Source organism: Phoca vitulina, unplaced genomic scaffold, assembly GCF_004348235.1.
Source record: "Phoca vitulina isolate PV1807 unplaced genomic scaffold, GSC_HSeal_1.0 scaffold25, whole genome shotgun sequence".
Taxonomy (NCBI): domain Eukaryota; kingdom Metazoa; phylum Chordata; class Mammalia; order Carnivora; family Phocidae; genus Phoca; species Phoca vitulina.
The window spans coordinates 12,212,249-12,238,625 of NW_022589728.1; the positions used below are offsets into that span (position 1 = coordinate 12,212,249).

General features: G+C 40.8%; 1 protein-coding gene across 3 annotated transcripts in view; it reads right to left on the minus strand.

The window, feature by feature from the left end:
- CA8 (carbonic anhydrase 8) overlaps positions 1-26,377 on the minus strand; it is a 94,548-nt gene that overhangs the window by 58,877 nt on the left and 9,294 nt on the right. For all 3 annotated transcript variants that reach the window (XM_032421636.1, XM_032421634.1, XM_032421635.1), the window contains exon 3: positions 22,705-22,829. In XM_032421636.1, the coding sequence (XP_032277527.1) occupies positions 22,705-22,829 (125 nt within the window). The remainder of the gene's footprint in view (positions 1-22,704; positions 22,830-26,377) is intronic.

Genomic DNA, 26,377 nt, shown 5'->3' on the forward strand with positions numbered 1-26,377 from the left:
AACATATTATGCAGCTATTACTCAGAGAAGGACATCCAAGGTGCAGACACATATAATAGTGACAAAGCGCTGTAAAGCATGAAATGGAAAATAAATTATTTGAAATTCTATCTCTGACTGTCACTTACTGGTCATGTTTGCCTAAACTTAATTATGTATCCTCTTACATAGGTAGAAGAAAATAGGAGGGTCTGTTAAGACATTTCAGAGCAACTTCATCTATTAATATATTAATATCAAAAGCTATTTATAGTGTTCTTAGGGTTCGGAATTGTCAATTCAAAAGGCACTGGAGTTCTCTGTAATTTCTAAAAAGATTTTTTTTCAAAGCAGAATGATCTCTTTGAATGCTAATTTCCTTTTGTTTGCTTTGATGCTGCTGTCCTCTTCGAAAGAGAGCATTTTAATACTGTTAAGGCTCTTCTCTCAAAAAAAGAAGCTTCCTTCAGGAAATTCACTAGGAAAGGCTGGAAAAGGCTTGTTGGAGCAGTCATGAATCAAAGAAAACAAACATATCGTTTTGAATTAATTTCTATTTAATGTAAGAGCAAAAGCAATTAAAACAAATTCTTTGACATTGGTTTCTTTGCTTTCCAAGAAATATCCCCCATCTTTTTTTTAGTCCCCTGTCTTATTTTATTTAAAAAAAAAGAAAATCTGAATTGTGGGTTATGGGCTGCAATTAACTTGCCATAACCGAAATTCTCTATATTTCATTTGTTATTCTATAAAATAAAGGCGGCTAAGGGATGTCAAAGGGTCTTGGTGTTATAGAACAGAAGTCATGTATAGACCGCCTCTGTTTGCTCTGTACGGTGAATCAGTAAATAATGTCTGTGTTCTTTCCCCACTGCCCCCAAATAAAAAACACATTTGACACGAGTTCTGAAAGGATGGCAGCATTCAATAAAACATTTACGGAGCACCAGTAATCCCTGGGCTTTAGTGTTCACTGCTTTCAACACTGGAAACACAAATACCTCAAATCCTTTTATAATACAGGATATGAATAAATAAAAATACAAAACTTCTAATTCAACAGAAGGAAAAGATGAGTGAAAGGGGTCAGTTGCAATGTAAATTATGGAGGATGCTTTGGGTGTCTGATTTTTTTAATGTGCTCTGATGTGTGACATTCTCCACCAGGCGCTGCTCATTACGAACATGACCTCACTTCAATCCTCACTATCTAATGACCTCTTCCTAATGACAGATGCTAGGACTGCCACCAACACCCCATCTTGACAAGAAGGGAACGGAGGCACAGAAGGCAGAGGAGCCCGTCCAGGGTCACACAGCTAACAAGCGACAGAGCCAGGAGGTGGCCCAGGCGGTGGGGCTCCACCCTTCCGTGGCAGCTCTGTACTCCCAAGAGGGAGGGCAAGAGAAGACCGATCAGGATCAGGGCAGCTTTCACAGCGTACTGTTCACACAGTGCGTGGAGGAATGACACACAACGTTCTCTCTCGAGACAAGAAAAACCAGGGAGAAAGAATGAAGGGTGTACAAACCAAGAAACGGCTAGTAATCCAGTCACGCTGTGCCTGATGCCAACAGCACAGGGTGCCAAGGCGCACACCTGCTGTGAATGAACACTTACTCACTCTGAGCTCCCGGGGGAACTACCTGAGCTCTAGGAGTCTCTGCTATAGAAGAGAGATCGTACTATCTACCATTTAAGGCCCTTACAAGGGCAAGAGATACAACATGGAAAGCTTCTGGAAAATGTCAACGAAGTACTGGCTAGAGCCAATGAGAGTGGGGAGAGGCAGGAGGTGCCAACAGAAAGATACTGTAGGAAAACTGCATTAAAAGTCTTGGAAAACAAAAGTATGCTCATCTACCTTTTCTTTTGGTTATTTTCTCATTATGCTGCTGAACTCACCTATTTATCGTCCTCAAGGTTAAAAGTAACTCCTAAGTTTTTCCATTATAGAAAGCTGGATCATTTCTATCAGAGTCGCAAAATTCAAATGCCTCTGGGAAGCAGGCCGATCAATGAGGGAAAGCACGTGATGAACAGGGAGGGGGAGAGCTAGGAAAAACATCCTCTTGCCTCTTCTCTTCTCATTGAGCATATTGCTGTTGGATGATCCTATACACTCCCAGGACTTCCCTGGCCATCTAGATGGCCATGATTCCAAAATCAACACCTTTCACCAAAATCCGCCCTGAGTCTATCTCCCTTTACTAAACTGCCTACCGAAATATTTTAAAATTAGCTTTTCATCATTGAAGTCCCTCCACCACTCCACAGAGCTGTGTCCCCCTCTTTGCTCCTAGCTCTGTTAACGGACCTAAACCAGAAATCTCTTTCATCATCTTCTTCCCTTACAAACAACCAAGAGGTATGTCCTGCCATTTTCTACCTCCTTAAAATCTCCCACCTCCATCCACTTGACTTATTCCCATGAGCAATTCCTTAGTTTAAGATATCTGTAATCTACTGCTAGAATTAAGGCCCAGGTCTCTTAACTAATCTCCATGCCTCCAAAGCTGGCATTTCAAATTCATTCCTCACCTTGCAGTTATATGGTGCAAATCTTATCATCTCACCCTCCTTAGGAAAGCTCATTCAAGGCTTCTTACTGCCCCCAGGGTACAGCCCACACTCTTTAATTTAATGTCTTTCTATAATCTTCCAAAGTGTGCCGGCTTTATTATATATTAACTGTTTCACATATGTTGGTGGTAACAATAACAGTAATAAGCTCTTTTTAGTAATAAGAATGCACATAGAACGATTTTAATTGGGCTTAAAATTCAACACTATTTCATTTCTCTGTAAAATACCTCTGTCAATTTTCATATTCCAACTTTATATACCTAATACATTGCCTCTTAACCTAATTTTCAGGAAATATATTTTAAATCCAATTACAGTATTCAAAATATTACAATTCACAATAAAATGCATTTATCTGAAAACGTTAAAGAAAATCCATTTTAATCCTCACTGTACCTGAAAAGGTACTTGTCTGTTAACACAGCACACTCAGAGGCTTTCACTTTTACTTTGTGAATTGCAATTATCTAGAGCAAAAATCAGAATCATTTCGGTAGAAATATGAGAAGACATATATCGTAGAGGGAAAAGAATGGTACTCGGTCTGAGTCTCAGCCATTACCGACGTACCTGGGGCAACTTATTTAACGCCTCTTGACCGGATTATTCAACTGAAAAATATAATAACATCTACCTCTAAGGGATATTTTAATGATTAAATAAGATATGGCACATGCCTGGTGCATGGGTGGTCTTCAGAAGTATTAATGCTTGTCTCCACAATTCCCTGAGGACTGCAGGAAAATGCACCTTGCATTAACTCCATGGACATGAGATAATGCAAGGGACATAAAACTTTCCAACAATAACAAAAATCTTGTATCCTCGAAATATTCTGAGAAGAGTGAACTCTGACAGGCTAAAGAAATAAATGTATACATAGAAATGCATGTCACAGATTTTCACAAAAACATTCCCCCCACCAATAGAGGAATGTCCCCCTGGCTCTACAACCAGATGAAAACGGAGGATTGCTGTAATCCTCAAGACAAAAAGCTCTGCAAAAATGTACACCTATGTTTTTCCCACAAAGTACTTCCTTATTTACATAAGTTTTGTAATTTACTTTAAAGTCGTAACAAACTAATCCAACTCACTTGTTGCTCAAGAGAGTTGCACAAAGAACCATTCTTCAAGCAAACTCACTAAACCACATCAATTCTAGTGCTAACCGAAGGGGTACCATGTTTCCCTGAAATGTGTTAAGCCTCTCCTGCTAACACAGAAGCAATGCTACAGGGAGCCAAATGCGAATCAAATTATTTTAAAGGGGCTTCTAGAAAGCCGGGTTTTAACCTACTACTGACCTCAAACATGGAATCCAAGTTTCTTTTCAATACCGTGACAAGGTAAAGTATCACTTTGCTTGATTGAGATGGAACTTGTACCAAAACAGGTCGGGTTAAAAAAGGTCAAACTAGGAACAGGAAAGGCATGAATGGGTGTGAACCAGAAAAGGCACAGCAATTCAGATAGGAAATTTAACCTAGTTTATATGGCAGCGCACTTCAATTTTGTATAGCTCACACTGACTTAGGGGAAAAACATTTCTAAAACAAGATGATCACACTTGGCACATAGTCCAAAATGAATCATCACCAATGACCACAGTGCTCCCAATGTTCAGAGGGCAGATATGGGAAAGCCAATTAGGAAAGGAGACCCTTACCTAGGGCTGAATTTGCCTACCGATGGGGCCTGTCTCTCCAGGACTGACCAGAGTCTCTGTTTTATGACACTTACTCCCCTGGTCCACAGTCACGGTTGTCAGACCAGTACTTTTACTGGACTCCTCAAGGCCTTTATCATCTTGGCCATCCAAAACCACTCAAAAAAATGACAGAAATTCTAACAGAAACAAAATTATTTTTTTTCCAGAAGTCTTCAGTATAGGTAGAATATTTGTTTTATTTGTTTTATTTCTTTTTAAAGATTTTATTTATTCATTTGAGAGAGAATGAGAGAGAGAGAGAGCCTGAGAGGGGGGAGGGCCAGAGGGAGAAGCAGACTCCCCGCTCAGCAGGGAGCCCGATGCGGGACTCGATCCCAGGACTCCAGGATCATGACCTGAGCCGAAGGCAGTCGCCCAACCAACTGAGCCACCCAGGCTCCCAGAATATTTGTTTTAGACCACTGAAATGTATCAGTAAGTAAAACTGTATTTTTATGTGTACATGCAGTCCTAGAGATGGGCCCCTTAGAAAAGCAAGGACCCCTCCTTGCTCAACAGTAACACAACCCAGAAGATAATTTTGCTATCTAAAATTATTCTACAGGTGTAGAGTTACTTTATTACCTTTGCTTTTACAGAACACCATATGTGAGATTTTTAATTAATTTGCAGCTAAGCCTTAAACAAGAATGAAAATTTAATGGAAACCCTGTTTCTGTGGGGAAAATGGTAACTACTTTATAGTGGGCACTCCCCAGCACATTTTCAATAAGGCACTGTGATGAAGGTAAGAGTGAGGACTCGCTACCCTGTACAAAGGTCGACATTCAATTTATTATAGCAGGCCTAATGAAAATGTAATGTTAGAAAAATACAAATGAAAATGAGAAAAGCATAATCACTATAGAAAATATTTATTGAGGACTTACTATATTTAGCTAAACTGAAAACCAAAGGCCTGTTAAATTTTGAAAAAAATTCCAGAAGAGGTGTCTTGTGGGGCAAAAAGCCACTTTTCTGGTAGTCCTCTAATTGGTCTGAATGGATGTTCCTACTTTCAGCAGACACAACCAAATTCCACTTGCCATCCGTTCCCCTCTCCTACCCTCCATGCAGACAGAACCTCAATTGCATTTACGTATCAGGAGGCCAAGTGCTTATGGGAAGGCTAGACCACCCCCCTCAGCCCCACAGGGTGAACTTGATTAAGCTAAGAATTACAGCCTTGTCATTGACCTTGAAATGACTGTTTCAGGAACGTGCATGTACAGAAACTCTGGACAATGATACGGGAGGGGAATTCTGCCGGATGGTAGGGGTGAGGAAGACTTCTGGAATTCCTAAGACTGGTAATAGCATGGATGATGGCAAACACTTTGGTTAACTGCTCGGCAGCATTCACCATGCTGCACTATGCCTTTCCTACAACCCAGGCCGGGCCACCCTTGTAAGTGTATGAGCACCAAAAGGCTAGAATATTCACAGAAGTTCTATCCTGACAGACAAGATTCTGAATGTAATCCAAATGTCTGTCAGCAGTGGAAACATACTGTGGAAAATTCATATAATGAAAGTAAATTAAGCAAACATGAAGTACACACCACTGGTGTAGAAGATTCTATAAACATAATGCAGAATTTTAAAAATCTAAGACACAAAATAACAACTGCTATGACTCAACTTATATAAAATCCCAAGACAGGCAAAATTTATCTTTGATGCTGGAAGTCAAGATCACAGTTAACCTTGTAGGAACCATGAAGGGAGCTTCTGGGCTACTGGTTATTTCTGTTATGTTTACTTTCTGAAAATGCAACGAACTGTCTATTTGTGGTTTGGGCAACCTTTCTGTGCATATATCATTTACTTATAAAAATGTTTTTACTGTAAAAAATAGAGATGGCGCCAAAAGCACAGCTAGTAAGAGAAAAAATCTGGTAAATTAGATTTCATCCCAATCAAAAAGTTTTGGACATCAAGCAACACCTTCAACAAAATGAAAACATAATACATATGGATGGCAAGCAGCCACATGAAAAGATGCTCAACATCACTAGTCATCAGGGAAATGCAACAAAACCACAATGAGATACCACTTCAAACCCACTAGAATGGCTATACAAAAAGACAGACAATAACAAGTGTTGTCCAGGATTTGGAAAAACTGACACCCTCATACAGTGCCCTCGGGACTAGTGAAATGATGCGGCCCCTTTGGGAAACAAATGAGCAATTCCAAAAATGTTAAACCCAGAGCTACCTTATGACCCAGCAGTGCCACACCTACGTATATGCCCGAGAGAAATGAAAACGTGTGTCAGCACAAAACCTTGTACACAAACGTTCGCAGCTACGTTACAATGGCTAAAAAGTGGAAACAAACTAAGTATCCATCAACTGGCAGATAAAGAGCATGTGGTATCCATACAAATGGAACGCTTTCCGGCAATAAAAGTCATAAAGTACTGATGATACAGGTTACGACATGAATAAATGAACCTTGAAAACTTCGCGTGGTTCCATTTATATGAAATGTCTAGAATCGGAAAGTCTATAGAGACAGAAAGCAGATTAGTGGTTGCCTAGGGCGAGGGGTGGGGGGTAGGGGATGGGGAGTAACTTTTTCTTTTTGGGGTGATGGAAGTGTTCTAAAAGTAGACCATGGTAATGGCTGTGCGACACTGTAAATATACTCAAGCCGTTGACCTGTATGCTTTAAATGAGTGAATCTTATGGTATGTAAATTTTATCTCTGTAAAACGATTTTTTAATGCAGGAAAATACAACTTTTAATCACTAATTTGTGAGGATGTGACACTTAGAGGTGATACAGCCATCTTGCAACGATGAGTGAACAAGGGCGAAAAGCCAAACTCCTAAAATGCCTTAGCAGAAAAACAAAGCAACTGGCCCTCAGAAATATGGCTTAGCAGCTGAATTAACCAACCCTGGAACTGCCCTTTGGGACTTTCTGTAATGTGGAAGGGAAGTGTCTGATCTTTCTTTGTTGTGTCTCCTATTACTTGCCTGAAACCAAGACACTCGTCTAAAAGAGACGGAGGATGCTAAACAAAAGCACTCCGTTGGTTTCTTACATCAAATCTCCTCGATGTATACATAGCAGAATAACTTAATAAATAAAAGAAAAATTTTATTACAATTCAAATTTGGGCTTCTGGTAGACAAAATGGAATATTTCCTGAAAATAAAGTTCTGTCTAAGAATACACAAAAGTGGATGGAACTTTTTGCTCTCACAGAGAGCTTTTCACAGAAATATTCTAAGAGGCATTTTCTACATCGTTATTTTTAATACCATGAAAAATGTAAACCAGTTATCAGTGAGCAGAAAATGTATCATCAGCTGCAGCAATTTCAGGAGTATAAATCTAGTCCTAAATCTCTTATGCTCACATTAGTATTTCTTAATAATAAGCAGTGGATTTTATCAGTAGTTTATTACTGAGGTGAGTAGCTTAGTAAGTTTCTAGAATGGATTGATTATTGATGTGGATGAAGCCAACATATGCTACTATGACAGCTACAATCGTAATACGTAAACTAAGGGCATAAAACAGCCATTACCTAGGATTAAGAATATAATTTCCCCTTGGTAAAGTACTGCATGATTAGGCTTACTCGGGAACATTACATACTCCTGTGATAGCAATAAGCAGTAGTAATTAAAACTACAAATGTTTTCCCATGACATTGCATGAAGAGAAGATACTATGTACTCTTATATTAACTCACTTACCTAGAGCCAGATTCAAATAGATGCATAAGTAAATAATATCAGCTGCTGCAATAAATCCTGGTTAGTGACTTCTCTTCTGAGTTCAGATCTGCATTTCGAGCCCCTTCCTGGGCATTCCCACTTGGAGGAAAGGCGGCTGTCAAATTCAAGGCATTTCAAAGTATACCCCATGATTTTCCACCACAACAGTCCCCCGGAGGTCATATTCAAAGCATATCAAAATATACACTACGATTTCCCACCAAAACAGTCCCCCTTTCTGACATTTCTTAAAAGGTCCATTTTTCCAGTTACTGAGGCTCAAATCTCAGAGGAATCACTGATTTCTCATTTCACCTGATCTCCAGAAAAGCTATCAAAACCCTTTTTGGTCTCTGAATGTTCTCTCCCCACACTGTTTCTAACACTCTCTTTTTCTTTGTCAAGGCCATCATCCCAGTTGTATTACATCTGGTTTTTAAAATGACTTCCCCAAAGCATCACCTTTCTGATCATTGAAAATTATTAGATTTCACTAGAAGTACAGTTTTAGCAGGGAAGTGACTTTTGCATGCTTTGTCACTGGTGTGTTCCTAGTACCTAAATTGCCTGCAACCTACATAGTAAGTGCTCAATAAATATTTAGTGAATGCATGAAAAAATCTGTAACTGTGAAATGTAGAACAGAGATCCCCACTGCCCTTAGTGAAATGCCATGTATACATCGTACATCTGACCAAGGAAAAGCATATCAGTATAATCCTGACATTCAAGAGTTTCCATTCTTTGTCCCCAACCTGCCATTCAAAACGTATCTCCAGCTACTTAATTTCTGGATCCCCTAAACTCCAGCTACAATAGATTACTATAAAGTCGCTATATTTATATGTTTACATGTACATGGTATATATGTATAAATACCTATATATATTACTAAATGACTGTGAAATACAATGGAGAAAAACACAGCAGGTTAAAGAAAGCTAAAGTTAGCCTCACTGATCTTGTGACATTTGAATAGAGACCCAAAGGTGCTAAAGGAACAGGCTGTGTGCCTCTCTGGTGGAGAATATTCCAGACCAGGGGACTGCAAGGACAAAGTCCCCCAGGTGGGAGAAGGTCGTAACTGTCTTATTTACCTCCCCAGAACCTGGCACTATGCCTAGAACCTTCCCATCTATTCTTTCACACTCACTTGTCTATTATTTATTTAGAGCCAGGATTTGAGATTCTATTAGAAATCAAACAAACTTCCAAATGTAAAATTCCTAGAATTTACCTTTGAGTTTAATTATATAAAAATCTCAACCAATCTCAAATCCAGCACAACTTCAGTTGACCCTAGCAACCTTCCTCCAAATCTCTCTCCCTCCTGGCATTCCCCATGTCATTTCACAAAGCACAGTGCTCCCAAGCCTCCCGCTCAAAATCTCTATTCCTTTTTGACAAACATAACACTATGTACATGCCCACTAAAGATTATCACCCCCCCCAATTACAGTATTTGGCCAGCCCACTTTTACACCTACTATCTTCCCCAACCCCACTCCCAAAAAGGAGGGCTGGGAAGAGAAAGGCAAAGCCATCTGCCATTATCTCAAATCTTTGTCCCCAACAGAATTCAATATTTATTCAATAAGAGATGCAACCAGGATGTTTCTGATGTTAGACTCAAATAACCACGATAATTCTTCCTGTCAAGGCGGTTCAAATTTGACTGGTATCGAGAAGCACAAAGTCTAGTTCTCCAGAGTCTTCTGGCTCACCACACCAGTAACGCCAGTAATGCCAATCTTAATAGCCTAAAACAAAATTCTGTGTTGTTTGCACAAATACGGTTTCGCACCGAACTCAAAATCAAGTCTCTAATAAAATTTAGACATATGGAAATGTAACTATCCACTTAACCTCATGCACTTTCTTGTATGTGTTTCCTGGTCAATATCCTTTCTATTTCTGTCACTTTAATTTTTAAAATACAGAAACTTCTGAGAGCCATCGGGGCACTGACAGGGCACGGACACCTATGTTAAAAAATAACATGGCCAGAGGAAAGGTAGGAGGAGGAGTCACTCTGGAAACAGCAAGTGATAAGGGCAAACTATAGCAATTCCAAGGAGCACAGATATCAAGAGAAAGTCTCTTCAAAAACACCACTAGAAAGGAGAGGTTCTGCTAGGTGTTGCCTAGGAAAACCAGGGCAGAAATACATGCTACCCAGTGAAGATCAATGCTTTCAGACTATCAAACTAAAGAGAGGGGATGAAAATCCCAAGGCTGAAAATTATTTCCCTGAGAAAACAAATCAACTCCAATTAACAATAAACACAAACTAAAATGTGGCAATCCTCCGTGTAATGCACTCTCCTGTTGTGTAGAGAAAGCTTAGCCCTGCTTTCATTAAGACTCAAATTGTGTAAGGCTAAAGAGAATTTCACATATTTTTCTCTCTTCATCTTACCTACAGATGAGAGCACCTTTACAACCTTTCAAGGAACTGCAACCCCAACTTGTGCTGTTTTTTTACCTAATTTGAGAGTGTTCTGGGATTAAAAGCAATAGGGATGTAATTGAGTCAAGTGACGCTTGTTAAAATAGTATCATTTATTAACCCAAATTCATCAGCCTCTCCCTACTGTGGTACTTCACTTTCTGATTCCCTCATTTTCCTATTAATTGTCCACGACTATTTCAATTACTCAAGTTCCATTTCTCAGCACATTGGCCTTTTCAAATCACTCATCAAGCCCTATTCCACTTGTCCTTTATGACAAGCCTTGCGTCCACCTCTTCCTTTTCCATATCATTTGTTTCCTACCAAGTTGTCAAGGCCCAGCTCCAAAATCCATTCTTTTCCATAGCTTTCTCTGAGTCCAGCAGAAATCCACTATTCTATGATATGTGTTCCCTTTTATATGTTATCCTCTAAAGATTTTTTCACACATAATAGCCATTTTTAAAGAATTTATTTATTCATTTATTTTAGGGGGAGAGGGGCAGAGGAAGAGAAAGAATCTCAATCAGACTCCCCAAGGAGCACAAAGCCTGATGCAGGGCTCGATCCCAAGACCCCGAGATCATGACCTGAGCCAAAATCAAGAGTTGGCCATCTAACCGACTGAGCCACCCAGGTGCCCCATAACAGCCATTTTTAATGGATCTGTCACCCTGTTGGGAATACGAACTTCTTCTAGACGTGGGTTATTTTTCATATATCAGCACCACACACAGCAGCAAATACATAACAGCTGCCCCAAGTGTGTTTTGAATCGTTTTAAATCTAACCCTCCAATTATCTCTTCACATGTTTTTATCTTAATTCCACCTCTTCCAACCACACTACAGAGTCATTAAATACAAATGCTGTTGTCTTACATGTTGTGTATCTCACAGGGTTGGCTTTAAATACAGACCCCTAACAAATGTTGGCTAACTGAATGGTACACACCACTCTACCATCTTGCCTTCCTAAGAGGCTCAAAACCCAGTCGTAGCTTTCCTTTCACTTGCTCATGGGGAAGCCAGCCTCTAGAAGGGAAAGCCTCAAAGGAGGTACCCCCTGGAGCTCAGCAGAGGAAAAGGTAGCAGACATTACTAATGGTACAGTCTTTATTCCAGACCCAAGCCACTGACCGACACTGCAAGCTCTAGATCGGCTGGAAAACAGCAAGATTGGGAGCACCATTAAAGCACATCAGGGCTAATAAGTTAATTAGAAACAATGCCCACTGATAAAAATCTGTGATATTTGTTCTCCGTGACAAGGTGGGTAAGTGACATTTGTTCTTAAAAATTATTGCAAAATAGTTCCAGCGCTGTACAACCCAAATTTGGAACAGGATTAATAATCTAAGCCCTGGAACCAGCTCACCATTTTTGAAAAGTGGAACAGTTATTTATATATGTAAATACAACTATAGCTTTGGTTTAAACAGTGACTGGCCCAAGCTGAGATGTTGCGTTGGGCGAAAACCCACCCAAGTAAATTAGAAAGAAAAAAATTAAATCCTGCACATGCATCAAAATCCTTGCTCACTCCATCTCCCAGCTCGTTCTAGAAAGTGGGAAACTGTGTGACTATCTTCGGTACAAAGGAGCAGCAAGCAAAAAGGGAATGATTTGGTCCCAGATGGTTAAAATGAGCAAACCTACAATAAAAGGAAACAGAACTTCCTCCACTGATTCCCAAAACGTAGGTGTCTCCTGTGTCGAGTGCCATCGAATTTTAAAAAGTACGAGGGAGAATTTTGAAGAGTCTTGTCTTATTAACAGGAAATGCCTCTTCCCTGTTCCCGGTTCCTATAAAGAGGGATTTTCCCTAAACGGGACTGGCCTTCCTCCACACTCCTTCAACTAACTCCTCTTTTTTTCTTCCTCTTTTGAAATTTGAGCTACCCTTACAGAGCAGGCTAATAAACCCTACCTGGAACCTCCCCCACCACTATCAGCTCTGTCCTCCCTCTCACCTCCTCCCCTTGCCTGCAACTGAATGGGCAGAGCCTTTTCTCTTTCACGCTAAACTATGTCTCCACTATCATTCTAGTCACGATACAGGTGACATTCTGTTCTCTGTATGATGACTCTAATAATACCCTATTTCCTAATCTGTTCAAAACTCAGGCTGGAGAAAGGGATCCCTTTATGGATCTCCTCAGAGAACTCATCAATTTAGAGAACTCATCGAAGAATGTTCGCGACAAATACATTAACTCTGAAGCCAAATAAATCGGTTCCACTGAATAAGCTCTAGCGCCCAGAGCTCTAAGTGACTCATTAAGCTGTGTTTGGAGAACATACTTGCCTCAGGGTCCCCAAGTGAAAACATTAATTGATGAAAAATAGGTTCATCTTTCATCTGTCAGCCTTTACAAGCATAAATGTTCCTTCTGGACCTAATGTTTACATTCAACAGTTTAAAATCTGGATTTCTTTTCTATTCAAGGCTTCTAAAAAAAAAAAAACAACTATACTGTCATAAATTACAACATTTACATCCAATACAGCTAATTATGCCCTTAAAATGCTTTTACAAAGTACTTTAAGTGAACACCAGATTGTGTTTAAACCACCGTATGAGACACTTAAGTGGCTGGTGCCTCCAGTATTAACCCCGTTAATTTTTATAGTCTCTCCCTAAGTTTCATAAGGGTAGGTGCAACTGTATTATCCTTATGTACCAGCGCAGGAATGGGGCTGAAATGGCCACACATAAGTCCCACAGCAAACCCCACGGTGAAGCGGAATGAGTGTGGCTCTCCCTCACTGACAGTACCCATCACCAGAGCAGGCTTCCTCTTGGAAAACCAGGGCACCAAAAATTCCAGTTTCCCAAAGGGCTCATGGCATGTTGTTCTAGGATTCCATCGGGAGCTCCTGTTGCGTGGCATCCTAAGAAGCTAAAAGAAAAAAAATGTATACAAGCACAGCAAAGCTGTAGCCAGGGCACAATTCTCTTACCAACATCACTGCGCCATTTTAAGTGGTCATTCTTTTTTTTTTTTTTTTGAGAGAGAGAGCAAGCACAGTGAGCTGCAGAGGGAGAGGGAGAAGCAGACTCCCTGCTGAGCAAGGAGCCTGATGCGGGGCTCAGTCCCAGGACCTTGGGATCATGACCTGAGCCGAAGGCAGACCCTTCACCAACTGAGCCACCCAGGGCCACCCCTTAAGCGGTCATTCTTAAATATAAAAAACAGAACAAAACAAACTTACATAGCTTTTATACTAATTAAGATCTTACAGAGTTAAAAATCTCTTAATATTCTTTTGTTTGATTAGAAGTTTTATCATACCATTACTCAACAACCTTACACAGGAAATATTTTATTTTCACTACAAAATAAGCTGATATAAATTCTACTGCATATACACACATAATAATCATAAAAAGATGTCTCAGGAAATATCATATTGACCAGACTTGTAGAGGATAATATATTCAAGTAAAGGGGGGAACAGGGATTTTAAAGAAAACGAAAGACTTCAAATTTTTTCTTCATTCATAGTCTATGTAGTAACAAAAAACAACAACAACAATAAAAAAAAAACCCTTCTGTTTTCCCCTCAGGATATTTCCACTAGGTTTTTATCATCACAACTACAATTGCCCCTTTGATGTCCCCCCATCTCTTCCGAATCACAGGAATAACATAATAATAGGGATAATAATACCTTTCTAATATACAAAAAGGTTTACTCCTTGCCAACCTCTGAGCTAGTTTCGAGCCCCTTACATAGACAGGAACATCAAGGCTATAAGAAGTTCAGTAGTTTGCCCAAGGTCGCAGAGCTGGGATCTCAGTCCTGGTTTTTCTGCCTTCCCAGCCTAAGCTTTCACCAACCTGAGCACTCTGACCCCCCTCCCACATAGTCCCACCAATAAATGGCCTGGGTTCTCCAGCAGCTTTCCAGAACCTAAGACCTTTCTTAACTTTCCCCTCACCATCAAAACTTTCCTATCATGGGTCTCAGTGAGCCTAATTATGTTAAGTTATGGCAGTTAAATTAACCCTGTAGCAGCGTTACACCTAAAACAGTGCCTTTCACATACTAGTCGATAAATATTTTGTTTGGTTGACAATCATTTACATCTCAAATAATGTATCTGCTTTCTAACAAGTGACTTCAAAACCTTCCTCTAATTAGCTTCTGACAGCCAGAGTCTGCATATTGCATTGACAGGATAGAGGGAATGATGCCCTTTAACTGTCATGAACACAACTGATTTAAACGCTCACCGATTTGGGGGGGGGGGGCCGTGGGAGGAGACAACTCCCATACACTACATTTGGACTTCCCCAGTGTAATAAACCCTACTTGTTGTCTTTCCCACTCATTGTTATCTCCCTATCACTTAGCCCAGAGCATGAACAGTAGATTCCAAAGAAACACTTGATCAGATGCATGGATGCATGGATGCATGGATGAACAAACAACAGACGGACAAATGGATGAACAGACGGAAGTGAGTTATTTTAAAGATGGCCACTTGGTTACGGACTATATATTTAAATCAGAGTCTATTTTTTATCTGAAGACTATTTTTTTAGAGGGTGGGAAAGGGACAGAGAGAGATGGAGAGAGAGAATCTTAAGCAGGCTCCACGCCTAGCAGGGAGCCTGACACAGGGATCGATCTCACAACTCTGAGATCATGGCTTGAGCCGAGATCAAGAGTTGGAAGCTTAACCAACTGAGCCACACAGGTGCCCCTATCTGAAGACATATTAAGGAGATATGTTTTATTGTAGAATTTAGATCTGTTAGAACCCAATTTAAAATATTTTCAATCTGCAAGTCTATAACCACCTATAAATTAAATTATAGATCATATACATTTACAAAAACAATTTTTCATTTTGTACAAATTTGCCTTACATTGTAAAAATATACATATAAAGCATTCTTTCAAATTTAGTTTGCCAAAAACATTTTATACATCTTCAAACAACAAAGAAAAATCTACTAAAAAAAATTTACAAATATAAAATCAAAGGTAAGTTCAAAGACTGCTCAAAGGTCAAGTTGGCCTTATACACTTCTATTTCTAAGTGGGAGTGGCAGATTGCCACATCATGTGGTACAGCTAAAAGAACATTTCTGTTTGTTCAACACTGTAATTTATTTTCTATTCAGTAAACTGTGAAGTTTCTACACTAAATACATTTTCATAAATGAGAAAATAAACATGCTAAATCAAAGCAGGAACTGTGATTTTTATGGAGTAAAAATGCAAGTGTTCATCAGAATTCAGGAAACAGGAAATTTGTTTTTATTTTTTTACCCAGATGTGAGAGGGAGTTTCCACAATTATGACCACAGAAAGGCCATAGCACAAGGTTCTAACTCCTTCATCTGTCTTTCATGAGGCTCATTCTGCTGGCCCCGTGGAAGATTCCAGGATGCCAAATTATAATCATAATAATCATTATATTGACAGTTTGTTCCTTTTTCTGGTCAAAATAATAAAACTTCCCAGAGAAACTGAACATTCAAATTTTGAATCATTTCCTTTAGTCATCAGTCTTTACTCGTCCTCCCTTTTCTTCTCCTAAAGCAACCTCAATCCAAACTATTAACTACCATTGCAAATAAAATCTCAACACTATTATTGATTTTCCCAGTAAGAATTAGCTTTGAAAAGTGGGAAAGAAAAAAAGCACCCCTTGGAGAAGGCAGTTCACAGGTGTCGTGTGGCCTCTGCCATTTCCTAGGTGTACGACCCTGAGCTAGTCTCCTTCTCCTCCAGACCTTGGTGAGCACCCCGGCAAAGTGGGGGGACTACAGAATCCATTAAACCCACCCCAAGCCCCAGGGGGCAGCAAGGATTCCACCTTAGTGACACCACAGTCCTGTACCTTCACGGAGCCACTGAGTTTTGTCTTCATAGGCTGTAAAGCCAGGGCCCCACGCCACAGCTTCGCTACAATCCTACACAAGGTAGGACATGCCCACCTCTGAATGCGGGTGCATGCAGACACAGAAGCCCCTCACCGGGGTGTGTGGGGGGAGGTAGGGAGACGAAGACTGTTGTGTTGTCTCTTTTGATCTAACCTATTAGAGACAAGACCAATATTAAAGGATAATTCTTTCTTAAATGGAATATTTAATTAAGCAAAATACCCCCTTCTCTACCCAGGCTGTATACATTATGGCTTCCAGTAAGTTGCCCTGTGACCCTTAACCTTTTGGAGCTTCAGATTTCTCCTATGTTAAACAGGAGTTTGTGCTGGGTGAGCTCTAAAGCTCCTTTTGAAAATAAATTAATTATATATCTTATTAAAAAATAATAATAATGATTATATATCTCATAGATCTGATCTCATCACGTTCTCTCACTGAAGTCAAGGAAAGTGAATGGAAGTCTCTAATTTGGAAGCGATTCACAAACATGAAGCTCTACTTGAGCTATCCATGGAAATAATGGAAATAATGTAACTTGAAAAGATCCTCATTTCACTGTTAACCAGGCAAACTCTTCCTGGTATCTTCCCAGAGTAGTAAAATAAATGAATACAAGATAAATGTCTTTCAGTCAGGCGAATACACAAATGACTTGGGAGGCGGCGAAGCAAAAGGCCAGATCATTTTTACTAAAAGAAAACTTAAATGGCAGACACTAGTATTTGCCTGAAAAGGAAAGAGAAATATAGGATCACTGGGAGACCTGGGACTTGGAGGGTGGGGAATGTAATGTTCAGAATTGCCACTATATCATGAGATAACACTCTTCACAATGTTCTGTTGGCCTATTTTGCAACCAAGGCCTAGACTCTTTGCAACTGAAGAATCCTGCTCTGCACACAATCAAACTTACTTTTTCTTTTTTTTAAATATTTACCTAATGCACTCAACTTCCACTTCCCATAAACAGCTGGTATGTGGCTCAGTTACCACTGAACCCTTTCAGCAATGGCTGCTCTTTAAATATGCAATATAAACATAAGCATGTGTCCTACAATATGCTCTTTCTTGGTAGTTCACTCTCCAATTATAAACTTTCAGGCCCACAGGGCCAGAAAGACAGACCCACCATGCATGATCTCCTGCTGGTCTGTGGGCAGGACCAGTGCCCATCCTGACAAGACTATCATTCATCTTCAGTGAAATGAGAAAATAGAACTAACATAGTGAGTTTTTTAAAAGTTAGAATCTGTTCAACTTACAGTCTATGTTTATTCTCAGACTGCATCCTTCCTACATTTAGCTAGTAAAGATGTTCTCTCTATAAAATGATAGGGACAGTACAGTTAATATGTTCTTATTTAGAAAAAATAAAACTTGGCCACACTATTGGTTTCCCCCTCCTCTAATTTTTTTTTGAAGACTTACTTATTTATTTATTTGAGAGAAAGAGCAGGGGGAGGGGTAGAGGGAGAGAAACCCAAGCAGACTCAGTGCTGAGCACGGAGCCCGACGTGGAGCTCGATCCCATGACCCCAAGATCGTGACTTGAGCCAAAATCAAGAGTCAGATGCTTTACTGACTGAGCCACCCAGACTCCCCTAATTTTTTTTTTTTTAATTTACTGCTCCAGCATAAAATCTAAATGCCTGGGAAGCACTCTTCCACAGAAGTATGAAAGTAGCGATTCATGTGTAAAGATTAATCATAATTTCCAAGAGCTATACAGGCCACAAAGTTAGGCTACGTCGAAGTCGCAGAGAAGCTGACAGTCTTCTCAGACAAGAGACAAAAACAGAATATACAGCCTGAAAGTCAAATGTGAACCTCAATACTCAGAAATTCCTCTATCAGTTAGAGATTTGTAACAAAAATTAATGGGAAAATAAATAATTCCGGTAGTATGGTGGATGCACAGAGCACACCACTGTGAGCAAAATGGCACAATTCATAGAGCATTGAAGTTGGACTTTAAGAGCTATAGTATCTAGTGATGTCCAAAGAAGGTATGAAGCTTCTGCGGCCACCAGAAGGACAAAGACACAAGAACTAAGTTTGACTGGATCTCTTAAATCAGCAACCTTCTATTCCTGTTGCCTTCCTGATGAAATACCATGATGCAAAATATCTGCACACTAAGTAAAAGAATTCCAGCTGGTAGACATGACTCAGACATTTGTAAGAATATAGTTAATACATGCAAGCCCATTAGGTTTTCAGGTAACAGGAAGAAAAATGCAGTACAGTTTATTTTTCTCTTGCTAAGGCACTGTCATGTAAGCATAAACCTCGAGTATTAATAATAGAATCCAGGTTTACAAGATGAAAGCATAGTGAGAATGTCAGATGCCGTGGAAGCTCGTGTGTTTCTCAAAACTAAAAACTGCAAGAAGAAAAAACAGAAGTGGCCTGCTTTATCCATCTTGCTTAACGAGAGAGCTGCAGTTTAAATTGTTTAAAGTCACAAACTGTTAATTTTTGGAAATGATGTGGATGCTGGCTACTAGTAGTATCAAAAATATATTCAGGATCGTTTTTACTGTATTTGTAATTTTAAAAAGTTGAAGGAGGTTGATGAACTACTGTTAGAAGCCATTCCTGTGTTACATGTAACAGACATGGTAATTATTTGTTTACAATGTTTAGTAAGCCATCCATTTAAGTTTAAACAAAATCAATAAAAACGAAATATGTTGGGGTGCCGGGGTGGCACAGTCGGTTAAGCAGCTAACTCTTGGTTTCGGCTCAGGTCCTGTTCTCAGGGATGTGGAATGGAGACCTGCATCGGGCTCTGCGCTCAGTGTGGAGCCTGCTTAAGATTCTCTCTTCCTCTGCCCCTCCCCCCCTCAAATAAATAAATAAATCTTTAAAAACAAAAAGGAAATATGTATACATATATGATCTGGAAATTAAAGTTAGTCTTAAAATGCAAATAAAATATGGAAAGGGCCTTAAAACTTTTTTTAATCACATACTCAAGAAGGTACCTACCTGATCCCCTCACTCTCCACTATTCTATTGACAAGGTGGCCCTTGTCTCCAAGGTGGCCCTTGAGGGCAGTTCAGGACCAGGGGACCAATGGCAAGTTACCTACCTATCTCCACGTTAGCCTTCTCATTCCCTCCTGGACTATTCTACGTGACGTCTGTCTCTTCTCTCTTTCAGCACACCATGTGAACCCTCTCTTCCTTAAAACCCAGCTCAGGGGAGCCCGGGTGGCTCAGTCAGTTAAGTGTCCGCTTTCAGCTCAGGTCATGATCTCGGGGTCCTGGGACTGAGCCCCGCCATCAGGCTCTGTGCTCAGTGGGGAGTCTGCTTCTCCCTCTCCCTCTGCCCCTCCCCACTGCTCATGCTCTCTCTCGCTCGCTCTCTCTCAAATAATAAATAAAATCTTTAAAAGAAATAAAATAAAACCCAGCTCAGTATTCACAGCCTCCATGAAAACAAAGCAAAACAAACTAAACAGAAAACACGTGGCTTGTAGATCTCTCCCTCTACTTCTGCACAGCCCCTGCATTTATGCACTCAGTAGGATAGAGCACTAAACAAACACTGGATGATGATACAAGTATTTTCTCTAGGACTGAATCAGGGATAATCTGGGATAACAAAGAATATAAATATTATTCATCACCTATTTTGGAAAAATTACAGCCAGTAATTCCATTATCCTAAATATAAATATTTCTGCAGAAACAAAGCCTATCGGAATTTAATCTTTACTCAAAACAAACCATTACCTGTGTTTAATGGACCAGAGCAGTTAAAATGCCACCAAGTAACAGGACCAGTCTGAACATGTGGTCTGGAAATTCTATTCGACCACAGAGCAAAAAGCACACACCACTGACTCGCTTAATCTAATTAAGCTTTCCCAAGGCTGTAAATTCTGTGTGTCGCAAGCAAAGCCACTAAATTCTCGCCCAGAAGTTGTTGCCTACCCAATTACTCCCATCTCTCCCTCTTTGAAGATGGGTCAAGAGGAAACGATGAAACAGTCTTTCAAACCCAAAGCAGCCCTGCCCATCAGTGTCCTCCAGCCCCTCACTCTGCCCTCCCCTACCCTGCAGGTTGCACTGTTTTGGACCGCTTTGAGTCCTCTCTCCTCTCTGATGCATCCTGGTGTGCGCTTTTCCTTCTCATGTTGGGTAAGGACAGTGCAGTAGCCAGAAGTGACACAGAGACAGGGCAGAATTGTTTTAAGGTAATACAAGTGAAAGGATGTCTGTAGGCACTGAGAAAAAAAAGTCCCTAGAATGGTAACGTATGAAGTCCTGACTGTCCTCATCAAGGCCTTTATCACAATCCGCAATCACATACTCAGGTGCTTCCCAACTTACTGCAACCGATTCCCCTTCCCCTCCTTCCTTAAAACACTTAATATTTCACTTTTAAGACTCGAGTCTTGAGGCACCTGGGTGGCTCAGTGGGTTAAGCGTCTGGGTTAAGGTCATGATCCCAGAGTCCTGGGATCAAGCCCCACAACGGAGAAGCAGGGGAGCCTGCTTCTCCCTCTGCCTCTGCCCCCATTCATGCTCTGTCTCTCTCTCTCTCTCTCTCAAATAAATAAATAAAATCTTAAAAAAAAAAAAAGCATTCAAGTCTTTTTTAATGAAAGGGATATCCTGAGATTCCAAAGGCACTTTTTAAAAATTGTAATTAAAGTAATATGGAGAAATACTTCCTCTACCTTGATTCTATGAAGTACATGTATCACTTATAGGAAATATACAACAGTGATTTTCAGTCACTGAGGTGGGACTGGACACAGTATCTAGCCATGTTCAATTCCATACTTAAGGATACAGGCAGTTGGGAACAACAGAGAACGAAGACCGGCACCCCAATGGCCCCCAAAATATACTGCTATGCGCCACCGAAATGCTATTTCCTGGAGAGAACTGTGGGTCCTTACAGGAAGACACATAAACAAGGCCTGGACCAACAGCGACATCGCCTGAAGTTCACCAACACGGACTGTCTCTTGAGTACCCAGCAGTGGATGAATGATGAGTGTAAAGAGAAGAATGCGGGGGCGCCTGGGTGGCTCAGTCATTAAGCGTCTGCCTTCAGCTCAGGTCATGATCCCAGGGTCCTGGGATCGAGCCCCGCATCGGGCTCCCTGCTCCATGGGAAGCCTGCTTCTCCCTCTCCCACTTCCCCTGCTTGTGTTCCCTCTCTTGCTATGTCGCTCTCTGTCAAATAAATAAATAAAATCTTTAAAAAAAGAGAGAGAGAAGAATGGGAGGGAGACTTTTTTTCAGCTTAGTCAACGTGGGCCGTTATAACAAACGACCACTGACGGGGTGGCTTACACGGCATTTATTTCTCACAGTTCTGGAGGTTGAGCGATCCAAGATCAAGAGGCTGGTAGAACTGATGTCTGGTGAGGACCCACTTCCTGGATTGCAGGCAGCCATCTTCTTGTCGTGCCCTCACATGGCAATGAGCAGGGAAGAACAAGCTCTCTCTGGACTCTTATAAGGGCACTAATTCCATTCATGAGGACTCCACCCTGGTGACCTCATCTAACCCTAATTACATCCCAAAGGCCCCACCTCCTAATACCATCATATTCAACATACACCTGGGGGGGAAGGGGGAGAGGCACCAACACTTTGGTCCATAACGGGAACCCACAGGATCAGTGAAAGTGTAGACACTAAAGGTTACAATCCATGAGTGCCATGGCCCCAATGTGTCAAGTATGCTGGGCACACAGAAGAGGGAGCACTTAATTCTGCTTAGGGAAGGGACTCAGAAAAAGTCCCACGGAAGAAAGGATACCTCAACTAGGTATTGAAGAAAGAGTAGGAATTGACTAAGAAGGTAAGTGGAGAAGGAATTCTTCAGACAAAAGAATGACACCTTAAAAATCTCCTTCTCTCTCTCTCTCTGTAATTGCCTGGGGTGAATAAAACCAACTTACCAATTTTAATCAGAGCTAAACTAGACTTTTGACTAATGTTGAGATTTCTCCAAAAGTTATTGGTTTTCAGTTTATCATCTATTCGTAGCATCTACAAAAATGACCTACTGAATTCGCAGAGGCAGCAGAATTTTTAGAACAGTAACAATACTGAAATGAAACTTAATAGTGTAGTTTACCTTTGTGGCCAATCGCCCGTGTGCATTCTCCAAGCTCACCAAAGTTGATGGGAAGTGTCATTTGCTGCCCAAGCATACATTTCCTTAAGTACTTTGTTATTTTAATATAAATTGATAAAATTTAAATGCTATATACCTACTTCTAAACTCAACCATTCTCAGTAAATCGCTGAATACTTTACATAAACAATAAGATTTTTACAACATGATTTGTTATTCTTACCTCCATGGGAAAAGCTTTGAAATTAACTGTGTGCTCAGAACCACGCTGGTTTTCTCTCCCCCAATGAAATCTAACTTCATACAGTTCAAATTCATGCCCTTGAGGCAATGGACCTCCTGACAGAACTGAAAAGAGAAAGTAAGTTCTGTTTAAATAACAGAAAACATATTCATCAGTACAGCAGAATACTGTAGAATAAACATGGGGGACGTTTTTTGACAGAAAGCTCTTGTGAGCTCTAAAGATTAAATTCATATGGCCAAAATGAGAAATATATTCTAACTGTGGGAAGCATTCACACTATCATACTGATACAGTAAAGTTCAAAAACTCTGAAATACTTGGTAATATTGCATACCATCAACTTCTTGTGTTTCAGGTAAAGGAGTAGACAAAGAAGACACAGAGGACCTATCTCCCTGAGACTTACACTTAGCACTACTCAGGAGACAAGGACAGGGTTTACGTCCCAGACTGACCAACAATTTGCTATCGACCAATCAATAAATTAAACCTTGTTTACAGATCATCCATCTGTACCATACTTTCAATTCAGAGAATAAGTGTAAGCTAACAAAATTACCCTTGAAAAGAATGCTCACACCAATATGATTTTTCGAAAACAAAATCACACTTATTTACCATTTAGTACCACAGAAATGCAAATGAAATAAAATTATGATAAAATATTAACAATATTTAAAATGTTAACATTTGGGGGGAAAATGTTAACATTTGTTCTACAGGGCCCTGCCTCTATTTCTTATTTCTGGATAGGACCCAGAACTTTGTCCCAAACAAGAGCACTCTAAAGGATGATAAAAGATACATTTGTGTAAAAGAATCTGCCTTGAGGCAATAAAACACTTTCCTTAGTTAAACACACCCTGATGTCATAGAGAAAAACTTCATTCGTTACAAATGACCAATTTTGACACAGATGAAGACTGTCTGCATTTTTCCTATAAAAACTGTGAATTCTAGGGGCGCCTGAGTGGCACAGTTGGTTGAGCGTCCGACTCTTGGTTTCGGTTGAGGTCATGATCTCAGGGTCCTGGGGTCCAGCCCCGCGGTGGGTTCCCCACTCAGCATGGAGTCTGCTTGATATTCTCTCTTTCCCTCTCCCTCTGCCCCTCCCGCTCGTGCTGGCTCTTTCTCTAAAATAAATAAATAAAACCTTTAAAAAAAAAAACCTAATTGGTATCAGCTAAGAATTATAAGTTATTTTATGGTACCTAAATTCTAAATGGTATCAGCTAAGAATTATAAGTTATTTTTAGTCCAGGAGCTGACAAAATTTATCCCCTCCCCCAGGAAGCAGTCTCTGAAAGAGAGGGGCACTCACACTTGGGCTGGCATTGCGGAGGAAGCAGTATGCCCAGAGCTGAGTGCCGCACAGGGGAACGGGCCTGTGTTCAGCCTTACCCTAAACCCTAAAGGACAGGAAAGGGAATTGGTGTGGCAAGATTTATTTGTTTGGCTGGTTCTTCTTCTAATCACTTGTTCCAAGAATTTAAGGCTTCTTACATCAAGTACCTGTCATCCAGCCAGAAGGCATAAATCAGAAAGAAGAGCAAAAGGAAAACAAAGACAGAGACAGAAAACAGATGGAGACGTGAGGCTATTGCACAAATGAATGCCGTGAAGTCCTTACGAAAAGTACCCTATATGTGTGGTTCTATGCTTTCTGCCAGCTCAAAGAAGAAAAAGAGCATCAAGCAGCAGAACACAACTGTAATTTTCCTCTCCAGGGGGAAAGGAAGTGAGACACATGGCCGTTAGGATAACACTATCTCACACACGATTTTTAGGTTTTCTTCGTGCTTGGTCTTATTTTAAGTTGTACAACAAATCAGAGGGGTCAGGAGCGCCTGGGTGGCGCAGTCGGTTACACATCCAACTCTTGGTTTCAGCTCAGGTCGTGATCTCAGGGTCGTGACATCGAGCCCCACATCAGGCTCTGCGCTCAGTGCAGAGTCTGCTTGAGATTCTTCCTCTCCCTGCCCCTTCTGCTTAACCCCTCTCTCTCTCTTTCTCTCAGATAAATAAATCTTTAAAAAAAAAAAAATTGGAGGGGTCAGTCAGTGTCCCCATCCCAATGAACAGGGGAGAAAGTGTGGCTGGGACAGTTCAAGAGTGACCTGCCCTGGGGCACCCAGCTAGCAGGCTCCAGGAGCCTGGAACTCCAATCTTCTGACCCACATCTCACCCTGAGACAGGACAGGGAAATTCAAATCTCTGCGTCTGTGAGCCAGAACTGAAAAAAACAATGAGTTCTTTAAGCCTGGGTTTCTAAACTGCAGTCCCTCCTTTGAGTACTACACCTCATCCTATTTCCCAAAACAATAAAAAAAAAAAAAAAAAAAAGTGAACACGTGGATCACAAAGGTTTACAGATATCCCAAACTGCAGAGCAAGCACACGGCATGTTCTCCAATAACCATCCACACTGTGGATGAAACGCTTGTATTTCAACAAGCAATGCCACAGTTTGTAAATAACCTCAAAAAATCACTCCTTTCCCACTGGCTGCCCGATGTTGGTCTTAAGAAAAACCAGGAAGGAAGTCTGGACTGTACCCACTCCCAGAGGTGGAATGTACCCCACCTCCCAAACCAAAAAGAATCCATGGGAAAAAGCTTCTTGTAACATCCCGTGCCACACCCCGGCCTCCACCATCAGAACTCGAAAACACTCCCCACGCTCCCCTCAGCGGGGCAGCGAGGGCCTGACCTGAGGTGTGGGGGCCAGTTCCCTAACACTCCACTTTTTTTTTTTTTTTTTAAAGATTTCATTTATTTATTTATTTATTTATTTGAGAGAGAGACAGAGATAGGGAGAGAACAGGAGCAGGCAAAGGGAGAGGGAGAAGCAGGCTTCCCGTGGAGCAGAGGGCCCGATGCGGGGCTCGATCCCAGGACCCCGGGATGATGATCTGAGCCGAAGGTAGACGCTTAACCGACTGAGCCACCCAGGCGCCCCCCTAACACTCTACTTTCAACAGAAGGTGGAAATTGTCTTAGAGGAGGCTTAGCTCCGCGTTGCTGAGGAAAAAGAAAGGTCAGCACTGTGAATGGAAGCACATGTGACATGGAAAAGAGGATTTATAAAATCTTTCCCCCAAACCTCTTTGTAGGGCGCACGCACAGAAGCGCACCATATTTCTGAGCTGGTATAGAGCCGTCTACCCATACTTTCCTATAGAAACAGAGGAAAGTGACCTTGACAGTGAATTCAGGGCCCCAAAATACAACGCCCATCTGATCGATGCCCAGTATTTCTTTCCTAGGAACCAAGCCTTTAGTTTAGAACTTGAAGACAGAGCTGCTATTTTAAAAGCCCTAGAAACTCAAACTGCACCAATTTATGTGTTGACAGGGAGCAGTTCCAGGCCCACAGGGCTTCATTTACTCATCCTTTCAACTAATATTTTTATACCAGGTACCACATTAAATGCTTAAGATATACTGACTTGGCTAAAACGACAACATTCACTAGCCTCATGGATCTTACATTCTATTAGAGTGAAATGAAAATTCGCACGTTTATCAAGATCAACATTTTGCTGAGTGGTATTTGGTCACCGCCTGGCAGATTTGTTAGCTGTGATGCCATTATGTTCAATAAAATTATAATGAAATAAGACCCTCACAGGTCTTACACTCCACTGGGT